This window comes from Sus scrofa, chromosome 6 (genome assembly GCF_054392235.1).
Source record: "Sus scrofa isolate SSC_HxYL_T2T_F1_AM1 chromosome 6, Sscrofa_HxYL_maternal_Yorkshire_Landrace_v2.0, whole genome shotgun sequence".
Lineage (NCBI taxonomy): Eukaryota > Metazoa > Chordata > Mammalia > Artiodactyla > Suidae > Sus > Sus scrofa.
Window position 1 is genome coordinate 39,008,666 of NC_139388.1, and position 25,665 is coordinate 39,034,330.

General features: G+C 37.7%; 1 protein-coding gene across 1 annotated transcript in view; it reads left to right on the forward strand.

Moving 5' to 3' along the window:
- Positions 1–25,665, forward strand: part of ITFG1 (integrin alpha FG-GAP repeat containing 1) — a 237,069-nt gene that overhangs the window by 147,024 nt on the left and 64,380 nt on the right. Inside the window, exons 11-12 of the mRNA XM_021094239.2 lie at positions 21,333–21,483; positions 23,017–23,125. Of these exons, the coding sequence (XP_020949898.2) occupies positions 21,333–21,483; positions 23,017–23,125 (260 nt within the window). The remainder of the gene's footprint in view (positions 1–21,332; positions 21,484–23,016; positions 23,126–25,665) is intronic.

Below are 25,665 nucleotides of genomic sequence, written 5' to 3' on the forward strand. Positions count from 1 at the left end.
AGAATTGGTAGGGTTTGAAATGGTTGTATAGTTATAAGGGGGGACCTTGAGACGATAAAGTTGTCACAGGTCAATGTTCCAAATATGGCTGATTCTGATAAAGTTCAGAAGAAATTTAAGTTCTCAGTGGTGCAGTGATATATCTGAGACTAGGTCCTCCACGGCCACTTGATTCCATTTTTATATACCTGAACTATGATTATTTCATAATAATTTAAATTTGTCATCAGGTGAAGGTGGAATGTTAATGTCCTCTACTGTAGTGTTACTTTCAGTTTCTTCCTTATGTTTGTCAGTATTTTCTTTATGTATTTGGGTGTTCCCTCCCATGTTAAATGCATGAATATTTATAATTGTTATATCTTCTTATTGGATTGATATCTTGATCATTATGCAATATCATTCTTTGTCTCTTGTTACAGTCTATTTAAAAAAATCTATTTTATGTGATATAAGTTTTGGTACTCAGCTTTCTTTTCACTTCTATTTCCATAGAATACCTTTTTCTATCCCCTCAGCTTGAGTCTGGGTATATCTTTAGATCTGAAATGAATCAGTCTCTTGTAGGCAGCATATGTACAGGTTTTGTTTTTTTATTCGTTCAACCACTTTGTGTCTTGATTGCAGCACTTAATCCATTTACTTTTCAAGCAATAATTTTTTTTGTCTTTTGTCTTCTTAGGGCTGCACCCATGACATATGGATGTTCCTACAGCATATGGAGGTTCCCAGGCTAGGATCGAATCAGGTCTGTAGCTGCTGGCCCACACCACAGCCATAGCAATGAGGGATCCAAGCCGCCTCTGTGACCTACACCAGAGCTCATGGCAGTGCCGGATCCTTAACCTACTGAGCGAGGCCAGGGATCAAACCCACACTAGTTGGGTTTGTTAACCACTGAGCCACAACGGGAACTTTTCAAGTAATTATTGATGGATAAGTACTTATAGGCGTTCAGTTAATTGTTTGCTGGGAGTGGGGAGGGTGTTGTAGGTTTTTTTGGTACCTATTTTCTTTCATTCCCTTCCATTGAAATTTGATGGTAATCTTAAGTGTTACATGTAGATTCTTTTCTATTTTTTTGTATTTATCTATTACAGATTTTTGGTTTGTGGTTTTTGTGGTTACCATGAGGTTTATGTATAGCAATCTATATGTAGTGATTATTTTTTATTGCTGATCTCTTAAGTTCAAATGCATTTTGACAACCCTGTGTTTTTACTGCCCCCTGCCACGTTTACTGTTTTTGACATCATATTTTACATCTTTTTGTTTGGGTATCCCTTAACTACTTGTAGATATAGATGATTTTAGTCCTTTTGTTTTTTAACCTTCCTGCTATCTTTATACATAGTTGATTTACTGCCTTTACTGTATTTGCCTTTACCAATGAGATTTTTTCTTTCATAATTTTCATACTTTGAGTTGTGGTCTTTTCCTTTTCACTTAGAGAAGTCCCATGAACATTTCTTGTGAAGCCAGTTTAGTGATGCTGAACTCTGAGCTTTTGCTTGTCTGTAAAACTTTATCTCACCTTCAGATCAGTGATGGCCTTGCCATATAGAGCATTCTTGGTTTTAGGGTTTTCTTCCTTTCATCACTTTGAATGCCATTCACTCTAGCCTTCAAAGTTTCTGCTCTAAAGTCAGCTGATAGCTTTAGGGGCTCCCTTATATGTAACTAGTTATTTTTCCCTTGCTTCTTTTTAATATTCTCTCTTTATCTTTAATTTTTGCCATTTTAATTACACTATGTCTTGGTATGTACCTCTTTGAGTTGATCTTGTATGGGACTCTCTGTCCTTCCTAAACATGATAGCTGTTTTTGTCCCAGGTTAGGGAAGTTTTCAGCTATTATTTCTTCAAATAAGTTCTCTGCCTCTTTCTCCCTTCTTCTGCAACCTCTATAATGTAAATTTTAGTACATTTGATATTGTCCCAGAAATGGCCTTATGGAGGAGCCCCAGCAGCACATGTCCCTCTGGTCACTAGAGGTGTATTCTACCTGTATCATCCCTTCTTTTATGGCAGGGTTGACATCTATGGGCATGCTGGTGGGCAGGGCTGGCCCTTAACCCAGTTGTCTCTCAGGCCCCCCTTCACTAGGAGCCCATTATCCACTGGTATGTGGGTCCAGATTCTGGGATGGCTGGCTGCACTTCCTGGGAAGTCCTGGAGCTACTGCCATTCTACTGGTAGAGCCAAATCTCTGGGCAACTGGCTTCAGGATCTACTGTTCCCACAGTTGGTACCAGCTACTGATGGGTGGGGCTCAGTCTTGGGATGGCTGGCTACAGGGCCTGCTCTTCCCAGATCTCAGACCAGCTTGCTGGTGAGAAGGAGCAGATCCAATGGCAGCTGTTCTAGGACCAGTGTTACCTTCTGGTAGGTTTGGCTAAGTCCCTGGTAGACTGTCTTCACTGTCTGGGGTGTCCTATGGCTGATACTGGCCTGTGGGTGGGGCTTGTTTCTGAAGTGCTTGGCTTAGGGGTTTGTTGGGGCCCAAAGAGACGTACAGCTGGTGCCAATCTGATGCTGGGTGAGGCTGTGTCCCCACATGGCTGACTGCTAGGCCTGAGCATTCTTGAGACTGGTGCTCACCAGCTGCTTGGCCTATAAGCCCTCAGCACTAATAGGTTATAAAATGACATTTGTCAGCACCAGTGTTACCACAGTAGTAAAAGCTTCCAAAGGTGGCTGCCACTAGCATCTGTATCCCCAGGGCTAGTCCCAGTTGTCTCCTGCTTCTCTGGGAGGCTCTCCAGGATCAGAAAGTATGTCTGACCCAAGTTCGTTTCAGATTACTGCCTCTGCACTGCATCTTGGAACATGTGATATGTTACACACACCCAAGAGTAGAGTCTCTGTTTCCTCGAGTTCTGTAGCTCTCCAGTATGCAACCTCTGCTGATCTTCCGTGTCGAACATTCTTGAGACTTGTCTTCCCAGTTTAGAATCCTCAGTCTTGGGAGCCCGATATGAGTTTTGGACCCTTCACTCTTTGAGAACCTTTGCAGTTTGACTATCCTCCAGTTTGTGGGTTGCCTCCCTCCTACAGAGGTCTTTACCACATCTCCAGCCCTCCTACTAGTCTCATTGTGTTTTCCTCTTTATATCTTTAGTTGTGGAAGATCTTTTCTGCTAGTCTTCAGGTCTTTCTCATTGATAGTTGCTCTGTAAATAGTTGTAATTTTGATGTGCCCCTGGGAGAAGGTGAGTTCAGTGTCCTCCTACTGCACCATCTTGGCGAGTCCCCTCAGGATACACATTCTTTTCATGCAAACACATGGGATGTTTACTGAAATAAAACAAACTTTACTATACTTAATTATACAGCATTTGACCACAATGGAATTAAACTAAAGGTCAATAAATGATAACAGGAAAATCTCTAAACATTTGGAAATTAACCACACTTCTACATGATGAGTCAAAAAAGAAGTCTCAGGAAATTTTTTATATATGTTGAACTAAATGAAGATACAACATATCAAAATCTATGGGATACAGGTAAAGCAAGTCTCATGAGAAAATTTATAGCACTAAATGTTTACATTAGAAAAGAATATCATTATTAAATCAGTAATTTAAACTTCCAGCCCAGGAAACTAGAAGGAAAAAAAAAACCTTAAAGCAGTCAGAAGACAGGAAATAATACACATGAAAAAAAGAATTAGATCAAATGAAAAAGAGAAAAGCAGTAGACAAAGTCAGCCAAATCAAAATGTGTCTCTGTTCCTCCACATTGCTACTCCTGGATTTTCCTTCCAATAGCAGCATCAAAGATTCTGAAATGAGTTATAAAGTTTTTTTCTAAATAGAAATATATATATATTTTTTTTATCTAAGCCCAAGTATGACAGATCTGTAACAGAATAACAGCCAAATTGCTATCCAGGCAGGAATAAGAAAGAACAAGTCTGCTTGTCTCATCCCTCCTCTTGTCTCAGTCCCTCTCTCATTTCCCCTAGACTCTGGGCACCTGTGCATAATAATACTCTGCCATTTGAAACAGGGAGCAAGGCAGCAGCACTAAATGCCTAGTCTGTACCGAAACCAGACTAACCTAGTCCTGAAGTCTGGAAAGAAACATTTGTAAATGACCTTTTCCATTCACCTTGCAAATCTCCACCACTCAAAGAAATCCAAACTTTTTGTCACATTGTTTCACATCTTCCAGATACAGCTGAGATCTCAGTGAATCTTGTTTCCTGCCCTCTTGTCTTTGTGTCTCTTATTTACATGAAAACATATTATGTGATGACACTTTTATACATAGAATCTCCATTTGTAATCCCTCTTAAACAAGATTTTTTGCTTTGATCAAAGACTGGAAACAGTACTTATGACCCACAAATGGACAGATGTAAACTTTAGCTCCCTCCTAGAGAATAGGACTATCTGGAAAGGAGAGGAAGATATTTGAATAAATATTTGTTATAAAGCTCAAACAAATTCCTTCTGCCTTATGTAATTTTGTGATACACTTTATTGTTTTTATTTTTTTATCGCCTCTGTAGTTGTGTAAAGATCAACACAATCCAGTGTCACAGGATTCCCATCCTTCAACCCAAACACATCCTCCCCTCCCCCCAAACTGTCTCCTCACAGACATAAGTTTTTCAATGTCTATGAGTCAGCATCCATTCCAAAAAGAAGTTCAGTCTGTCCTTTTTTCAGATTCCACATGTCAGTGAAAGCATTTGATATTGGTGTTTCATTGTATGGCTGACTTCACTTAGCATGATAATTTCAAGGTCCATCCATTGTGATACACTTTAAAGGTGATCTATTTGCCTAAGATATACTCTTTCTGATTATAGCAATTATAAGTTTGAACTGGAAACATAAACTCCTTCCCAAATCTAAGAGTTAAAATAAATACACTTGCCTGTCACTCACAACCATATCCTTACAGCATAAGGAATGTATAACATAACATATTCTTCAAAGCACAGTTTTTTTATGTAGTATGTGTCTTATGTCATCTGTACTAACTCTTCAAAATTCACTGTGTTTGACGTTATGCACATCTGAATTTGGTCTAGCCACATTTTACTTGCTTAATAGCCACGCAGAGTCTAATGGCTACCATATTAGACAGTACGGACTTGGACTAAGTCATCACAGTCTTTACAGCCTAAAATTCAAGTTTCTGGTTATAAATCCAAATTTATTTGTTATTACCAGTTAAAATTGCATAGTAAACTATCCATATCTAATTTTCTCTGTAAGTTTCCAGATATTATGCTAATTGTAAGTATATTTTTACATTTAATGTTTATAATTGGGAAATTAGGATACATGGGTTTTATTTCTAATAAAATAAGCAAACTGGTTTTAACATAATTTTATGTCCAGTATTTTGCTCAATTGAATATAGAATCTGGAATGTTTATATATATATCCTTGGGTATAAGCTACCACAATATTAATGAATACCACTGGCACTCATTAGACTCATGTGACAAATGATTACAGAGAATAAAGATAATTCTATCCATTTTAACACTAGAAATGTATACATAGAATCAATTCAAATTGTTTTACATGCAGTCTCAGCCTTCTTTATCTTATTTCAGTATTACTAATATATACTGGGATCATAAAGATATTTTCCTATAGTTTATCATAAAATTTTAATTTTTTATAGGTTTTTGGTGTAATGACCTTTTTTTTTATAAATAAGAGTTGTAGCCTCTCTTGTTTCTGATGTCTGCCCCCCTGTGGCTGAAGTCAGTGTGGTGGCTTGCTGTAGGCTTCCTGATGGGAGGGGCTTATGCCTGCCCACTGGTAGGTGGAGCCGATTCTAATCCCTCTGGTGGGTGGGGCTTAGTCTCTGGATGGGATTAGAGGTGCTGTGTGCCTGAGGGGTCTTTAGGCAGCCTGTTTGCTGAAGGGCGGGGCTGTGATCCCACCTGGGTTGTTGTTTGCCCTGGGGCTTCTCAGCCCTGACTGATGGGTGGGGCCAGACTTTCCCAAAATGGCCACATCCAGAGAAAGGCAGCTTTGCCTTCAGTGTCCTTCTCTCACAACAAGCCACGTTCACCCCTGTTTTCCCAGGATGTTCTCCAAGAACTGCAGTCAGGTCTGACCCAGATTCCTATGGGACCCAGTGCACGTGAAAGTCTGTGTGCGCCTTTTAAGAATGGGGTCTCCATTTCCCCCAGTCCTGTGGAGCTCCTGCTCACAAGCCCCATTGGCCTTCAATGCCAGATGCTCCAAGGGCTCTTTCTCCCCATGCCAGATCCCCACACGTGAGAGTTTGATGTGGGGCTCAGAACTCTCACTCCTATAGGTGAGTCTCTGTGAACCAGTTAGTTTTCAGTCTATGGAGCTTCCCCCCGGGAGGTGTGGGGTTGTTTATATCACAAAATCGCCCCTCCTACCTCTTGAGGTGGTCTCCTCTTTTTCTTCTGGAGTAGGGTATCTTTTTTAAGGTTTCCAGTCCATTCGGGTGGAGATTGCTCAGTCTTTAGTTGTGCGTTTTGTTGTTTTTAGGAGAGAAGTTGAGCTCCAGTCCTTCTATTCCACCATCTTCATGTTCTTCTGTTTCTATACCTTCTACTCTGATGCATTACCTTGCTTGTCAGTCTCTGTACTGATTCTACAGTATATTAATTACTGTAGTCCTAATATAGGTTCTCATATCTCATAGCAAAAAAATCTTTCTATGTAATTTTTTTCAGAATTGTCCTGACTATACTTTTTCCTTTTCTTATCCACATAAATTTTAGAAATGATTTTTGTTATTTGGCAAAAAATAATGATAATAATAACCTCTAGGAGTTCCCCCTGTGTGGCAATGGGATTGGCACCATCTCTGCAGCCCCAGAACATAGGTTCGGTCCCTGGCTCAGCACAGCGAGTTAAAGGATATGGTATTGCCACAGCTACAGCTGTGGCTCAGACCCGATCCCTGGCTCGGGAACTCCATACGCTATGGAGCAGCCAAAAATGGGAAAAACAAACCAAAAAAAACTCTATTGACCTCTGGTTGATTTGATTTGATTGTATTTAAAAGTTAATTTGTGAGGTGATATCATATTTGTGATGTTGAATCTTCCAGTTCATAACACTTATTTATATTTTGTTTAAATATTCTTTAATAACGTTTTGTCATTATCATCAATAAAACTCCTATACATCTTTCATTAGATTACTCCTTGATAACTTGGAGATTACATTGTACTATGAATGAGATGTTTTTTCCTGTTGATTTTCTAATGATTGTTTCTGGTATGTGAGAAGACGCTTGATTGTGGTACATGGTTCTTGTATTTACCAATATTGTTTTATTCTCATATTCTAATAGTTTGTATATTATATTGGATTTCCCATGTATATTTTTATTTCGTTTGAAAATAAGGATACTCAGGGTTCTGACCTTACCATTGTTATATCTTTCTTTTTTTTTTTTTTTTTTTGTGCATTTTTGGGCTGCATCCATGCCATATGGAAGTTCCCAGGCTAGGTGTTGAATCAGAGTTACAACTGCCAGCCTGTGCCAGAGACACAGCAACACAGGATCTGAGCCATGTCTGCAACCTATACCACAGCTCACTACAACACCAATCTCCAACCCACTGAGCGAGGCCAGGGATTGAACCCACTTCCTCATGGGTACTAGTCAGATTTGTTTCCACTGCACCACTCTTCTTTCTTTTTCTGATCTTATTGCATTGGCCAAGACATTCACTACAATGTTGTATAATAATGGCGTTACCTGTCGTCATTGACTTGTTCATGACCTAACGTTATGTTTTTATTCAGAAGAGAAGTGTATTTTATAATTTGTAACAAAAGCTGGGGTGATTTACTAGAATGCAAATAATGGCATTCTATGATTTAATAGAACGTTTTTCTTTTTTTTTTTTCTCCCACACCCATGGCATATGGAAATTCCCAGCCCAGGGACTGAACCCAAGCCATAGCTGTGATCTATTCCACAGTTGTGACAATGCCAGATCTTTAACCCACTGCACTGGGCCAGGATCAAACCAGCACCTCTCCAGCAACCCAAGCTGCTGTAGTCAAATCCCTAACCCATTGTGCCACAGTGGGAACTCCAGAATGTATGTTTTTCTAATAAACACAAATCACAGAAATTTAGAAAATACCAATAAAAAATAAATTAAAATCACCCATAATCACTTCACCAGAAATGATCACTGCATGTTGGTATATGGCAGAATGATGATTTAGGTTTTAAATCAGCCTAAAAATGGCAAAATTAACTCTTAGAATCCCTTAAATCACCCTTAAGTTAAAAAGAGTTAGAGACATATGAATCTGTGCAATTCTCCCTGTATACTGTGACATGAAATACAGAAGAATAAATATGAAAAAAGCAGTTCTCTAGCCTTCTTACTGTACATTTATTGTAGTTACTGAACAACAGATTATATATCAGTTCTCTCACAGTGTGCCAAGCATTATACATATGGTTGCATTCAGGACATTAAATGTGTATGGATCAACCCAAGTATCTACATGATTTACTGACTTTAGTATCTGCTTATATAAGACATGACGCCCTCATATAAACTGTACCATATTTTTTTTTTCTTTTTAGGGCTGCACCTGTGGCATATGGAAGTTTACAGGCTAGGGATTAAATCAGAGCTGCGTTTGCCAGCCTACTCCACAGCCAGGCCAGATCCCAGCTGCATCTGTGACCTACACTGCAGCTTGTGGCAACTCCAGATCCTTAACCCACAAAGCAAGGCCAGGGATCAAACCTGTGTCCTCATGGATACTAGTCAGGTTCTTAACCCACTAAGCCATAACGGGAATTCCTGTACCATATTTTATAAATACCTATTACTGTGTATTTCCTTGCTAGAACTTTTGTTTTGACTCGTATTTAGCCTTTCAAAAAATTGTGTCATTTGTAATATAAAAACATCAGTTAGAGAAATATGATAGCAAGGGAAAGGCCTGGGAGTCTCACATTCCCAGAAAATGTATTGTTTATTCTAAGTTCTTTTGAAACCATGCACCTCATTTTGGGACGTAAACCCATGTGCACAGATTCAAACCCAGTCAAGACCCACACTGGGACTTGAACCTATGTGCTGAGACTCAAACCTAGCCAAAACCCAGACTGGGACCCAGACTCATGATCCTGTAATTAGAATCATTCACCTGGTGTCGGGACTTACTGAGACTCAGCTTCTTTATGTTTCAGTGCAGAAGTAATTCAGCGAGAGGCAAAGTGATAGGTAAGAAGTAGATTTATTTATATAGGATGTTTGTGAGGGATATAAGTGGATAGGCAAGGGGGCTCTGCCCTGAGAATTAAGTGGGCTACATTTTTGAAGTCAAAAGAAAGTAAAGAGGGGAGAAAACTACCTTATTCCTTATTCTTTGAGTTGACATCAGGCTTACATCACTGACGCCTTTGCATTGGTCAGGAAGCAGAATGTTTGACACCAACAGGTCAAACTATGACTGTCATTGCGCTTATTCCAGTCAGCAGAAGGGTGGAAAATAGGTTAAATCATCTTAAGTTTTAGTTTAATGAGGGATGTCATCCTTCCCTTATATTCCTGTCCTTGGTTCTAAGGATCATTATCTTGCTGGCCTCATTCTTTCACTTAATGGCCTGGGGCATATCTCGTGCTTCTATAGATGACGTTATAGTGAAGTCTGCCTCATTTTACTGTGTTCCGATAGCTTTCTCGAGCAATCATTAACTTACAGTGGTGCCCCCCAAATTCCCTCTCTATCTCTAATTCCCTAGTGGGATTTCTAAAACTACTGTGTAACTATTCTACTCTATCCCTCTCACTTTTAGGAGGTGGACAGCCAATGTCAGCTAAACACAGTAGAAAAAGATTGATACATATCCAGGTACATGTGGGAAATTTAGCATGAGATGAACATGAATGCAATCAAGGGAAACAAATCTGATATATAAAACCCATGTTAGCCAAGCTTTTAAAATGTTCTTCATAAGTCTAAGAAACTCCTTCCCTCCCTTCCAAATAAGTGAACATCAGAAAGCAAGTAGAATCCCAAAGTAAGAGGGATACATCCTGGTCATTTTTTATATGCCATAGAGTTTGAAATAGAGTTCTCAAGAGTAAAAGAGAACATGGATTGCCTGAATTCATACTCCTTTTACATTATAACTAGGGTTTTTTAATTATTATTATTATTATTATTTTGTCTTTTCTAGGGCCGCACCTGCTGCATATGGAAGTTCCCAGGCTGGGGGTCAAATCGGAACTGTAGCCACCAGCCTACGCCAGAGCCACAGCATCACAGGATCCGAGCTGCATCTGCAACCTACACCACAGCTCACGGCAATGCCACATCCTTAACCCACTGAGCAAGGCCAGGGACCGAACCCTCAACCCCATGGTTTCTAGTCGGATCTGTTAACCACTGAGCCACAATAGGAACTCCGTAACTAGGCTTTTTAAACAGACTTACTCAGGTTTTTTCCCCACAGAAAAATTCATGGTCTTTCCCACTGTAGTTGCAGTCTCTGTACAACTTCAACAACTTACTGTTTGTTAGCATGAGTATCCTAACGTGAGAGTCGCAGTTTATTATTTCCACTAGATTTTCATTATCATAGGTATGCCATTTCTTTGAAGTTTTAAAGTCATTGTTATCTTAGAATTTTATCTCACCTTCAAGTAATGGTAAAAAGCAATTCTGAATGGTAAATCTCAAATTGGGTCACTTGGGGTCACTCAAAGCCAAGAAAGACTTGACAAGGAAAAAAGGTTTTAGCTTTACAAAAGTACTAATTGTGTTATATCTGCTTTATCTTTCAGAGTTTTAGTTAATTATCTAAATGTTTTGTCCCCTGCTTAATAAAGGGTTTAATAGGTGATTGTGTATACATTCCTGATTTAATCTTATTTTAATGCATTTCATTGATGGGAAAATGCCTTTTTTTAAGGTATGTAATTATCTTAACTCAGCATGTTGTCAAGCTTTTCCCAAAAAGATAAAATTAAATGTGGTTAGTTCTTTTGTCTCACGGATATTCAAGTACATACAATTTCTTACCTTTCATGAACTAGTGAATATTTCACATAACTTGATTTTACAATATGGTGTAAACACAAAATAATGGCTGATTTCCAAACAATTTATTTTCCGTGATTGAATTTCACTGATGTCCCCAACTCTAAATGAATATGACTCATATTTATCTAAAACACAGATGAATCAGTTGTTCAGAAGAATCAACCTTGATAGAATAAACATTTCTTTAGTAATATTAAAAACACTTTAGAAGTTCTTCTATAAGACTTACCTGTTTGGAGGTGATTACTAATAGGGATGGGATTCTGCATGAGGGTAATGAAAATAATATGGAATTTAATAGTGGTGATGGTTGTACACTCTTGTGAATATACCAAATTGAACTCTTTAAAATGGTGAATTTTTGGAGTTCCCATCGTGGCACAGCAGAAGCGAATCTGACTAGGAACCATGAGGTTGCGGGTTCAATCCCTGGCCTTGCTCAGTGCTTTAAGGATCCGGTGTTGCCATGAGCTGTGGTGTAGGTCGCAGATGCGGCTCAGACCTGGCGCTGCTGTGGCTGTGGGGTAGGCCAGCAGCAATAGCTCCAATTAGACCCCTAGCCTGGGAGCTTCTATATGCCGCAGATGGCGGTCCTAAAAAGTAAAATAACAATAAAATAAAATAAAATGGTGAATTTTATGGTACATGAATTGTTTTAATACAATAAAGTCAGTTAAAGAGTCAGACTCAGGAGTTCCCGTTGTGGCTCAATGCATTATGAACCTGTAACAGGTTCGATCCCTGGCCTGAATCAGTGGGTCAAGGACTTAGCCTTGCCGTGAGTTGTGGTGTAGACTGGCAGCTATAGCTCTGATTTGACCCCTGGCCTGGGAACTTCCATCTGCCACAAGTATGGCCCTAAAAGATAAATAGTCAGACTTACATAATTCCTACTGATTTATATATACTTCGATTTTGTACAAATATTGTACTAACCAAGCTATTCACTGACCTTAACCATCACTTACCTTCACTTCAATGCTCACATTGAAGACTTACCATCCATGGAAATGTCAGAAGACTCAACAGCTTCCGAAGGCATCTTCAAAGAGGAATCACAAAACTGTTCCGAGCAATGGCACTGAAATAAGTATAGTGCATCTCTAGGAGCTTGTGTGGAGGACACAGATTTACATGTGTTGTGAGCTTATTCTTTTGTAAAAATCAGTCACATCAACTTGTCACATTCAGTTTTTCTTGTGCAGCAAACCTGAGCTACTCTGAACCTTGTGAGGTATCTCCCTAGGCAGCCCACACAAGTGTTTGGTGTCCTCTAAGTCTTAATCAAGGGCACAAGCAGAGGACATGTCCATTTTCCTGTGCTTCCAACATATTTGATCGCTTCAAAACTACAGGAGCTGAGGAGAAAGATGACAGGACTTAACAATAAATTAAGCCTTTAGTGTTTGCTTTTCTTACTAAAAAAGCTTTACCTGTTATATTTAACTTTAAAAATATTTATCGAGTGCCAATTCTACTGAAGCAGGTTCTGGGTGTTGAGGATACAAGAGTGAACAAGGGAGATAAATTTAGGAAAATTAGACAATAAACAAGAAAATCATAAATAAGAAAAATATAAAGTGCTAAGACTCTGCAGTGAATTAAGTAGTTGATGAGAGTCTGGTGACTACAAGAAAAATTCTGCTTCTTGCCTACTACAAAAAACTGTGTACAAATCAAAAGAAATATGACATATTTAGAACCTGCCCACCAAGAGATAATTTCCATTAGTCTCGGCTGTATATCCCTCCTCTACCTGTGTGCTCAAGAGTGTGTCTAGGGAGTTCCCGTCGTGGCGCAGTGGTTAACGAATCCGACTAGGAACCATGAGGTTGCGGGTTCGATCCCTGCCCTTGCTCAGTGGGTTAACGATCCAGCGTTGCCGTGAGCTATGGTGTAGGTTGCAGACGCGGCTCGGATCCTGCGTTGCTGTGGCTCTGGCGTAGGCCGGTGGCTACAGCTCCGATTCAACCCCTAGCCTGGGAACCTCCATATGCCGCGGGAGCGGCCCAAGAAATAGCAACAATAACAACAACAACAACAACAACAACAAAAAGACAAAAGACAAAAGACAAAAAAAAAAAAAAAAAAAAAAAAAGAGTGTGTCTAAGTATGTGCATAATGTTTTGTTTGTATTGCAAAACAAGATCATATTATTAATACTGTGCTATAACCTGCTTTTTTCACTTAACATATTATGAACAATTTTACGTGTCAGTAATGTTCCTTTTATAATATCATTGTAACAATTAGTAAGTATTCCATTTGGTTGATATAACCAATCTTCAGTTACTGGATATTTCTAATGTTGAATGATATGTGTTTCTCTCCATTACTGTAGGATACATACTTTTCATCCTTCTGGTCTGTTGTTTTGGGGTTTTTAACAAAATCTTTTTATCTGACTCTTGGCATTCCACAAGACACTCTTCAGCCATTGACTTTTTTCCTTTATTTCTCCCCACAGCCATTGCATTCAGATGTAACAACACATGTTGTCTTTCCTAACTTACATGTGAAAAAAAAAAAAAAACAACCCAGATCTTTATCTCAAACCTTGTTTTGTCTGCCACGTGGCTATCTGACCATCTCCCAAAACTTACCTTATCTAAAACCAACCTTAATCATACCTCCCCATCTCTTCAGATCCAACTCTTCCTCATAAGTTCCCAGGCTACTGCAAATATATCACTATGGCCCCAATCATTTTAGCCTGGAAAAGTCAAATTACCTCCACCAAGCAGTTACAGCCTCTTTCGTAATGTGATTTTCTGCTCCATCATCACTGCCTCTGCCATCTCCCTAGTTCAAGCTCAAGTCTTCAAGTCTTCTTTCTCCTTAGCCTAATTTATTATTTTATCAGTTTTCTCGTTGGTTTCTTTATTTGATACCATCTCCCTTTCCGTTCTGCCTGCCTGCTCTGGGTCTGGCTGCATCAGTTACCCCCTCTTATGTCTTTGGAATCTTCTCATTCCACCATCTTTTGCCCCTAATCTTTATTTAAATATGCGCAAGTCTCCCTAAACTTTTAAAAATTTTTCATGACTCTGAACAGCTGTCTCTATTTTATCACCTCAAATTCACCCTTAACCTGTGACAGTCTGCCTTCAGGCCACTCCATGCTACTAACCTCTCTTTCAGTCCCAGTGGATACTTTACAGTCTCTTATGTCACCAGATGTTTGTCTACATTTGGCTATTGATAACTTACTCCTAAAACTCTCTGTTTCTCTCTATATCCTGTCTCACTGTCCATATAACCATCTCTTCTGAAAACTCTTCTTCACCTTGGCTATCTTAAATATTGGTGTTTCTGAGGGTTCCATTCTCAGCCATTTGTCGGCCACCTTAAATATTGGTGTTTCTGAGGGTTCCATTAAGCCATTTGTTCTCACTCTGCACGTTCTTCATCTACTTCGGCTAATTTAATTACCACTAGAAGCTTAGGGCTTTTTTGGTTTTTGGTTTTTGCCCTACCCACAACATGTGGATGTTCCAAATTTCAAGCCAGAAATGGGGTGGCATCTTTCATTGCCCTTTCTCTTTGCCCTTATCCAGTTCATCATGGCATCCTACAATTTTCACAGCTAAACAAGAACCAGTATAATTTCCTAACCAATCTTTTGTCCTTCTGTGTATATACTTCATAAGTTATGGTGTGCCCATGAATTTACTCCTAAAGTCTCAATATTCTTTTTTATACAATGCCCAACTGATAAATAAAATGACTATTTCATGTTATATAACTTGAAACACAAATATTACAGTATCTAGAAAAAAAATGTAGTGGCTACCAAATTAGCCAATGTAAGAAATATTGTTGAGGAGTTCCCGTCGTGGCGCAGCGGTTAACGAATCTGACTAGGAACCATGAGGTTGCGGGTTCAGTCCCTGCCCTTGCTCAGTGGGTTAAGGATCCAGCGTTGCCGTGAGCTGTGGTGTAGGTTGCAGACTCGGCTCAGATCCCGCGTTGCTGTGGCTCTGGCGTAGGCCGGTGGCTACAGCTCCGATTCAACCCCTAGCCTGGGAACCTCCATATGCCGCGGGAGCGGCCCAAGAAATAGCAACAACAACAACAACAAAAAGACAAAAGACAAAAAAAAAAAAAAAAAGAAATATTGTTGAATAAAGATAAATTAAAACATGACAAAATCTTTTCTAATCACTTATTTGTCAGGAGTTTTTAGCATTCCCTTAGTCTTGTAACCTGTTAAGTTTGGGCTTTCAGTTGGCCTTGCTTTCCAAAAGATGCTTGCTTCCTCTTGTTATTCAAGAAACATTTACTGTCTTGCCCACTGACTCTCATATCCTACCTGCTATCTGGGGAATAAATGTATTGCTTTTGCCCAGAGCTCAAGTGAACTTTATTCTGGACATCAAGTTTATCATCTCTTTTGAACATTTCTAATTGTCAGTAGTCCATATAACAGAAACAAATAATTTTAGTATTTGAAAGTGGAAGTTTTCTGTTAGCTGAGGATTCTTAGCAGCATGCTGCTGCTTTGGGGCAGCGTGAGTTTCAGAGCAACAACTCAAAAAATTGCTTCATTTTTTAGAAGATTCTTAATGGACTTATTTGTTTTTCTTTGCAGTTTGTTTTTCTTCTGTGTGTAAAACTGCCTTTCTTCCAGTTTATACAGAAAGATAGACATATCCCAAAATTGAAGCTCTTTTCCCTCCTTGTGATCCTGGGCTGATAATGAAATTGGGGGATTAAGAGGAAAAGAGTTAAGGACAATCTAGAAGAGCAGAATTCACTGGATATAGAAATGACTAAAGTGGGCTCATGAGCTCTAGGAGCAGCCAGGGAGAAAATCAAACTTAAAGTTAAATGACCCATCAGCTACTTTTCTTAATGAGAAATAAGGCAGATGCACACAACATATTAACAACTTAAAATAAAGAAACAACACCAGTTTTGGTGCTCAGCAGGTTAAGGATCCGGTGGTTACTGCTGTGGCCCAGGTTGCATCCCTTGCCCAGGAAATTCCACATGCCACAGGTGAAGCCAAAAGCAAAAGAAACAACACTGGGAGTTCCCTTTGTGGCCCAGTGGGTTAAGAACCTGACTAGTATCCATGAGGATACAGATTCGATCCCTGGCCTCACTCAGTGGGTTAAGGATGTGGTGTTGCCACAAGCTGCAGCCCTAAAAAGCAAAAAAAAAAAAAAAAAGAGAGAGAAAGAAGGAAAGAAAGAAAGAAAGAAAGAACTCTGATTTAATCCTTGAAGAGAAATTAAAACCAGACTTGAGAGGCTGCAGACATGCATGTGGAAGTTCCCAGGCCAAGGATCAAATCCATGCCACGGCAGTGACCTGAGCCACTGCAGTGACAACACTGGATCCTTAACTCGCTGACACAAGGAAACTCCTAATTGGCCAATGTTTATATATCGAGTGTACAGCCTCTTAAGGCTGGTTTTAATTTCTCTTCAAGGATTTAAAATCAGAGTTGTTTCCAGTGTTGGTGAGTATATTTCTTCACCGTCTATTCTGTTCCAGTGACTTATTTTCTATCTTGGCAGCAACACCAACATGTTTAGACTACTGTTGGTTTATAATGAATAGTGAATTCAGATAGTGTAAGTCTTCCAACTTTATTCTTCTTTATCAACATCACTTTGGCTATTCTAGGTCCTTGACATTTTTAGTGAATTGTAGGGACCAGTTCATCAATTTCTGAGGAAAAAAAAAGTCTTTTGAGATTTTGACTGATATTACGTGGAGCTATAGATCAATATGGGGATAACTGAAATCTTAACAATACTGAGGCTTCTGCCCCTGACCACTGTGTATGTGTCTTTTTACTTAATTTTCTCAGTAGCGTATTACAGTTTTCAGTGTACAGGTCTTACGCATGTGTGTCAGCTACCTAAGTCCTGCATTTTTTGTGCTTTTCTCACTGGTACTTTTTTAATGAAATTTCTGGTTGTTTGGTAAAATATAGAAATACAATTGTCTTTTGTATATTGTTCCTGTATTCTGCCATCTAACTCTACTTTTAGCCTGTATTCTGCCATCTAACTCTACTTTTAGTTCTAGTCCTCTTGGGGTTGATATTATAGCATTTTCTATATAAACGGTCAAATACTTTATGAACAAAAAGTTTTCTCCCTTTTCCAATATCGTTGCCTTTTATACATTTTACTTGCTTTTTACAGTGGTTAGAATCCATAATACATTGTTGAATGGAAGTGGTGAGAGCAGGCATACGTTGTCTTGTAGGAACAATGATCTTGGGAGGACAATGGTCAGTCTTTCTCTGTTAGTGTGATGTTCACTGTACATTGTCTGTAGATACACTGCATCATATTGAGAAAGTTCATTCTATTCCAAGTTTGCTAAAGGTCTGGATCAGGAAAAGATTTCAGATTTTGTCAAATGTTTTTCTACCTTTATGGAGATGATCGTATGGTTTTCCTGATTTAGTTTATTAATCTAGTGAATTAAACTGATTTGTTTTAAAATATTAAAGCAACTTTGCATTCCCGCACTAAACTCAAGTTGATCATGATTTTTATCTTTTCATTCTACCTGTCATCTTCACTTTGCAAGGTACCTGGTTCACTGAAACATGTCCATGTCAGAATTATGTCCTATCTTTGCAGGTTCCCTGGTTATCACGAAGCAGAGACATGGCTTCAGAATGCATAAGTTTGAGTGAATACTGTATTATGCAAAGCAAGATCTGACTTATTGTTAGACTTGATTTTCTAGAATTTTGTTAAAAGTTTTTGCTTCTGTGTTCATGAAGAATGTTAGTCTGTAGTTTTCTTATAATGTCTTTGTCTAACTTGACATGTAATATAGCTTCATAGAACAGATTGAGAAGTATGTCTCCCTCATCTATTTTTCTAAAAGGTTTATATAGAATTGGTATTATTTCTTCTCTGAATATTTGGTAGCATTCATCACTGAAGCCTTGTGGGCCTGGAGTTTTCTGATGGAAATTTTTTTTTTTTTTTTGAAGGCTTTAAAGCTACAGTTCAAATTTCTTTCTTTATCATCTGAATGAGCTTTGGTAATTTGTGACTTCCAAGGAATTTGTTCATTTCATCGAATTTGTCAATTGGGGCAAAAGTTTCTCGTAACATTGCTTTATTATCCTTTTAATGTCAGTAGAATCTATTGTGATATTACCTGTCTCATTCCTGGTATTTGTACTTTGTCTTCTCTCACAAATACTCCCAAATACAAAGTATTTGTACTTTGTGCCTTTTTTAAATGGCTACTCTTGTTGGAAATTTTATCAGTTTTAAAATCGTTCTTCCCATATAACTGGCTTTTGGTTTTATTGATTTTTCTCTACTGCTTTTCTGTTTGCTACTTCATTGTTTTCCTCTGTGTTATTATTTCTTTTCTTCTGCTTATTTTAAGTTTTATTTGCTCTTATATTTCCTGTTTCTTAAGGAAGAAACTGAAATCATCCTCCTTTTCTAATGAACTATTTAATGCTATAAATTTCCCTATAAACATTGCTTTAATGGCATACTACAAATCTTGATATGCTGTGTCTATTTTCAGTTACTTCAGAGTACTTCGTATTTTCTCTTTCGATTTCTTCTTTTACTCATAAATTATTTAATGGTGTTTAATTTCCAAATATTTGGAGTTTTTTCAGATATCTTTTATTGATTTCTTTTTTCCTTTTTGTCCCCAGCTTTATGAAATGTAATTGACATATAATAACATTGTGTGAGTTTGTGTACAGTATTATTTGATATATGTATATAATGCAAAATGTTTGCAAAATGTTACTTACTAAGTTTAGTTACTTTTTGTCTCACATAATCGCCCTTTTTTTATTCTTGTTATTATGGTTTAGAACATTAAAGCTCTACTGTCATTGCAGCTTTGAAGTATACAATACAGTATTGTTAACTATATCACCATGCTGTGTTTTAGCTAAGTGAGACTATACAGTATTTGTCTTTCTGTGTCTGATTTACTTCACTTAGCCTCATATCCTCCGTGTTCATCCACGTTGTCACAAATAGCAGGATTTTCTTCTTTTTTAAGTCTTAATAATTATTTTTAATATAGTGCATATCTATAATATATATGCATATCATAGTGCATAAGAAAAATATTGATGTAAATAAGTATATAAGTATTGTTAACCTTTTAGTGAAAGAAACTATAAATTTTAGAAACAAAAAACTGGGGTGAAATGTTTGCAACACATCAGAGTAATAACAGCACATATAATAATAATAGCAGATATTGAAAGTGTGCTGTTTGTTCTACGCACTGGGCACTCACTATATTAAACCATTTACCATGTGTCTTCTCCTTATGTCAGCCACTTAGGTGATATACTATTTTTACCCCTGTTTTACACATAGGGATATGAAAATAACACGTAGGGTCTAAAATTAGAGATCTAAAAATCAATAGTTTCAAAACTTTAAGTGCCAATTCTCAGAATAAATATGAGTAGCTAATAAATGTAAAAATAATACTCAGCTTCTCTCATAATCAGAAAAATGAGGTAATTTTTAAGCTACCCAGTTGGCAAAAATAAGAAGCAGTGTTACTAATATTCACAGGTTATGAAGAAGGATATACCCATACACTACTTGAAGTATATTTTTTAAGAAGGTCATGTAGCTTTACCTACTGACACATATCCATTGACCACATGGCCTCATTTGGAAATTCTTATTCAATTCCCAAGGAAAAATAATGTGTGTATGTGTGGGTGTGTGACAGGAAACAATTGAAGAAAACTTGATTATCAGTAGCAAGTGTTAAAATGAATTATGTCTTAGCCCTATAATAGAGAAACTGTTGAAAAGAATGAGTATGTGGGGAATCAGGCAATTTGATGGGCTGCTGCTGGGGGTATAAATTGGTACAACTTCTGTGGGGGGAATTTTCAAAATAGAATCAGTTATTAGACAGGAGACAAAGGAGAAATTATTATTCCTTCTAGTGAAAGAACACTGTTGTATGTCAGGTCTTGATCAAAACCATCTCAAAGCTTTTCATGTAAATGTTATAATCTGAGAGTTCAAACTATTTGTGTTAGAATTTTTTATATAGAAAAGTAATTTTGAAGCCAACCATATATTTAGTAGATAAAGCAAATTGAATGTTTGTACATTTCCTTATACACTAAAAAATTTACTTTTCTTATAATAGAAGTTTTTCTTTTCCAAATTGCCCAGGCCAACAGTAATATCCAAAGTAATATTTTCATATGGAAAAAAATCTGCCTTTATACTTTTATTTAAAATAATTATTAGAGAAGATTGAACAGTAATAAAACTAAAGTCTTTTAGCTTATTATTTTCAATGTAACATAGAGGGAAGAGAAGGAATGTGTATATTAGAAAATACCTCTAAATAGGAGCCATTACATAAAATCATATTATTTACAAAAGTTACTTCTCTATCAAAAGAAAATATTTTTACCTGGCAAGGTGTTGCCACTATATAAATGAGAGTGATGATGATATAAAAACTTATACTAAGATCTAACTGATGACAGTAATTGTTCTAAGTACTTTTGCTCTCAGTATTTCATTTCATTTTTATAACAATCCTATGATATAAGTACTCTTATTACTCAGTTGACAAATAAGAATCTGAGCCTTCAAGAGGTTAAGTAACTTAAGGTCACATAACTGCTAAATGACAGAGCCAGAATTCAAATCCAGGTAATCTGGTTCCAAAATCTAAACTCATAAATATTTTGCCAGTAGAGAAGGATTGAAGAGGGGGGACTTCATAACGTTGCAAACTACAGTGCTTCTTTTATCTGAGAGGTGCTCAGCAATACCTACCCTGTTGCCTTTCTTGGAACCTGAAATTCTATCACTGTAGATTCACTGCTTTGGGTTTGTTTACAAGACTGGGGATGTCAGTGATCTCCCCTTTTAAAGCAAATATTCACCTGAGCAGTTACATACATTGAAAGGGATGTTGACAGAGTCCAGGAACTCAGTAATGAAACACAGAGTCAATGGCTGTGGAGCAGCAAGGGAGGACGGAGGGATGGACTTGGAAACCACAAAAGAGGAGAGAGAGACCAACAACCAGTTAGCCTCAGAGGAATTTTGCGTAAGGCTTAAAAAGGATAGCCAACAATTTAAGTTCTCTGTGACAAAGAACAATAGTTAATAAGATGAAGGGGGTTTTTTTCATATGTATATATATTTTTTTTTTTAATTTTCGTATATATACCATTTATCATCTCTTTGATTCTAGGAAATACAGCACACTTGATGCTACTCAGAATTGACATGTTATTTTACCTAAATGCCTTTCCTTTGTCTCACAGCAATCAGCAGGCCTTTTTACTGGAGAATGTCCCTTGTAATAATGCAAGCTGTGAGGGAGCACATCGCATGTTTAAGGTTTACTGGGAGCTGATGGACTTAAACCAAATCAGAGATGCCGTGGTCGCTACCTTCTTTGACATTTACGAAGATGTGAGTTTAGAGCTCTCCTGTGCGTTTGGAATCTAATTGCCATCACCTCCTCTCACTTTTACTTCACCCTATTTTGACTAGAAAATGTAGATGAGATAATGAAAGCAAATGAGTTAATTAAAGAAAGCCCCTTTTAATGTTAAATGACAGAGGGAACAAATGTATTGACACCACTGGCTGATCAGTACAGTGAAATATGAAAATGCCTCTATCTCATTTTATGCTTGCTTAGATTAAACCACTAGAGAATCATGCTCATGGCAATCGTGCATGTGCCCAAGTAGAGAACAGCCAACAGGTAACAGACCTGCACAAGATCACAGAAGAATGAATTCTCATGTGCTCTCTTTTTAACCATGTGAAAAAAGAGATGGCATCTATTGCCATGGATTCTTGCGTTTGTCTTCAGTTGTCAGGTGACCTGGGAAAGGCACTCAGGGCCCTGGTTTTCTCCTTTCTAATGTCAAAAGCCAGTTCATCACTGAGAAAAATAATGAATTCTGATAAAAATGTGTTAAATTCCAGAGTTAATACATCACAGTGACGTTTATATACAACCCTGACTCTTGATTGGTTTTGTTTTGTTTTAAGAAGCTGATTCTCAATTATACGAATTATCTAGGCCCTTGTTTTCTTCTCTCTGCTACCAAATCTTGTGTTATTTCAGTTATTAGCAGTTTCCAAGCATAAAAATAATTGGTAAAAATATCACAAGAAAGAAAATCAAGAGAATTAACTACAAATCAATTTTTAATTTATGTACATAAATCATAAATGAAATTTTAAATTGTGTTTAAATCTGGGAAATAAATTAGTTATCAAAGAATTAAATAGTTCATATTCGTAACATGAAAGAGGTTTATATAAAGTGATACAAGTCACCAGAAACTCCCTCTGGAAAGACAGAGCATGATTAAATCAATTTATAAAAAAAAAGTTACAATTAGCCAACATATGAAAAGATATTAAATGATCAACCTCATTAAGAGTCAGCAGAGTGGAAATTTAAATGAGCACATCTTTTTTACCCCCAATAAATTAGCAAAGCTTCCCACTTTTTTAGAAAAAAAAAATAAGAGTCCTCTCATGTGGCACAGTGAGTTAAGGATCCAGCATTGTCACTGCACCTCAGGTCACTTCTATGGCATAGTTTCAGTCCTGGGCCTGGGAATTTCCTTATGCTGCAGGCACAGCCAAAAAAAAAAACAAAATTAAAATAATGGGAGCCAGGGCAGAGTGGAAACAATTTGACAGTCCATATCATAGGCCTTTAAAACACACTCAAATAAGACCGGAAAGAAACATAACAAAATATTAACAGTTATCTTCAGAGTTTAAAATTGTAGTTGTTTCACATTTTATTTATATTTTACTGTTCAAGGTTTTATATTTGTAATAGTATTTTTATTTTAAACATCAAGTTATATAATTAAGATTTATATTTAGATGATATATGTGTCACACATTTTCATCATTTTTTTTTCAGTCAATCCAGTAGTTTGTTCTGACTGTTTCTGTGTATGTTTTTTCCAGGGAATCTTAGATATTATAGTACTAAGTGAAGGATATACAAAGAATGATTTTGCCATCCATACACTAAAAAATAACTTTGAAGCAGATGCTTATTTTGTTAAAGTCATTGGTAAGTATTTATTTTATGTTTTCTTCTTAAGTATTAATTTTGTATTCTCTCTGTCAACACACATTTTCCAAAGAGTCAGGACATGTTCCCATGTAACCTGTGTACAAATCTCCAATGCAGAAGGTCGCCTTCAATAGGACACTACCACCCTGTTCAAATTTTGCCAACTGGCCTGGCAGTGACTTTTTTCCTTCTGGTCCAGGCCTCTGTCCAGGAATACCAATGTCACATCTTGTTCAATCTGTAACTGTTCCTCTTCTTGTCCTTATCAGTTTCAAAGAATACACACCTTACATTCTGTAGACTAACCCTGTTTCCTCACTACCCAGCTTTGCAGAAACTCCACTACATGCAATTTAGTAGAGCTGATCCTTTGCCCTTCTCAGTGCATCATATCAGGAAGCACGTGATGTTGACCTGTCCCACCACCACGGTGTTGACCTTGATCATGGTCATGTTGATGATTACCAGGTTTCTCCACCTGAAATTCACTCTTTCCCCCTTTGCATTTGATTAGTATTTTGTGGAGAGGTATTCTGATATTACTTTAATATACTTCTCTGTATCCTATTTCTACCTACTAGCCATAGAATCCATTGACAACTCCTACCAGAATCAACCTTCTATATGAAAGCTGTCAAAGAGTGATTCTCTTTTTCCAGCACTCCTGCATTTATTGGTTGGCATTTTCCTCTAAGAAAGATCTTTTGCTTATTTCTTATGTATATATCAGTATATATTCATTTATCAGCATAGGTCTATATATTTATATTTTATTCAATAAATAATACATTTCCTTTAAATGCTTCCCAGTAGGAGCAATAGGAGCTCCTTCAGGGCTGACTCCCTTTATCTTTTTGACATGTGCTCTGGCAAAACAAGATATTCCAGATTCATCTTTTACCTCCCTTGCCCTAAGTCTAGAATCTGACCTCTTTCTTCAAGGAGCTCTGTCTGGTTCCTTTTAGTGGAGGATGGTATTTATTTATTTATTTATTTATTTTTATTATAGTTAATTTACACTGTTCTGTCAATTTCTGCTATATAGCAAAGTGACCCAGTTATACATATATTACAGGCTTTTTCTCATATTATCCTCCATTGTGTGGTGGATATAGTTCCCTGTGTTATACAGTAGGATCTCATTGCATATCCATTCTAAATGTAATAGTTTGCTTTTACTAACCCCAAACTCCCAGGCCATCCCACTCCCTTCCCCTTCGCCACAGCAACCATAGATCTGTTCTCTATGTCTTTGAGTCTGTTTCTGTTCTGTTGATAGGCTCCTCTCTGCCATATTGTAGATTCTGCATATAAGTGGATAGAGGATGGTATTTAAAAACCCAGTGCTAGGTGCTCATTGTGCTGGTTGCTACTAGGCTATTGTTTCTTCCAGGTTCTCTGAATGGACAGAGCTAAAAAATACAGATATTACATCTCACACACAACACAACACACAAATATACACATCTGTTAAGTATTTTTACATATATTATGTAACAATTAATTTATACCATTACGTCCATTTCTCATCCAACACAACATTTCTAGGGTTCATTCTTTTTTTTTTTTTTTTTTTTCTTTCTTTTCTAGGGCCACACCCATGGCATATGGAAGTTCCCAGGCTAGGGGTCTAATCAGAACTGTAGCTGCCGGCCTGTGCCACAGCCACAACAACACAGGATCCAAGCCTCATCTGCAACTGCACCACAGCTCACAGGAAAGCTGGATCCTTAACCCGGTGGATGAGGCAAGGGATCAAACCTGCATCCTCATGGATACAAGTTGGGTTTGTTACCACTCAGCCACAATGGGAACTCCCTCTAGGGTTCTTTCTAATCTTTTCTGTTTGTGAACATCTTCTCTAGCTCCCATTTTTCTCAGTAAACTGTTCACTGTTACCTGTTCCCAACCATGCCAGCCATCCATCTCCTCCACTTGACATCCATGTTCACCTCAGAGATCCTGTACATGTTCTGTTAAGTGTGTGCCTAAGTATTTTATTTTCTTTGAAGTGATTATAAATATTACTGTGGTTTTAAGTTTAGTTTCCACTTGTTTGTTTTTAGTGTATAGAAATGCACTTGGGAGTTCCCATTGTGGCGCAGTGGTTAACGAATCCGACTAGGAACCATGAAGTTGCAGGTTCGATCCCTGGCCTTCCTCAATGGGTTAAGGATCTGGCATTGCCGCAAGCTGTGGTGTAGGTTGCAGACGCGGCTCAGATCCCAGCGTTGCTGTGGCCCTGGCGTAGGCCAGCGGCTACAGCTCCAATTAGACCCGTAGCCTGGGAACCTCCATATGCCCTGGGAGTGGCCCTAGAAAAGGCAAAAAGACCGAAAAGAAAAAGGAAAAAGAAATGCACTTGATTTTTGTGTGTCGATCATGTGTACTGCAGCTTTGCTTATTGCCTATTAGTTCTAGAGGGCGGTTTTAGATTCCAAGAAATTTTCTACCAAGAAAATCATGTCATCTGCAAAGAAGGACAGTTTTATTTCTTCCTTTCCAATCCATGGCTTTCTTTTCCTGTCTAGAATTTC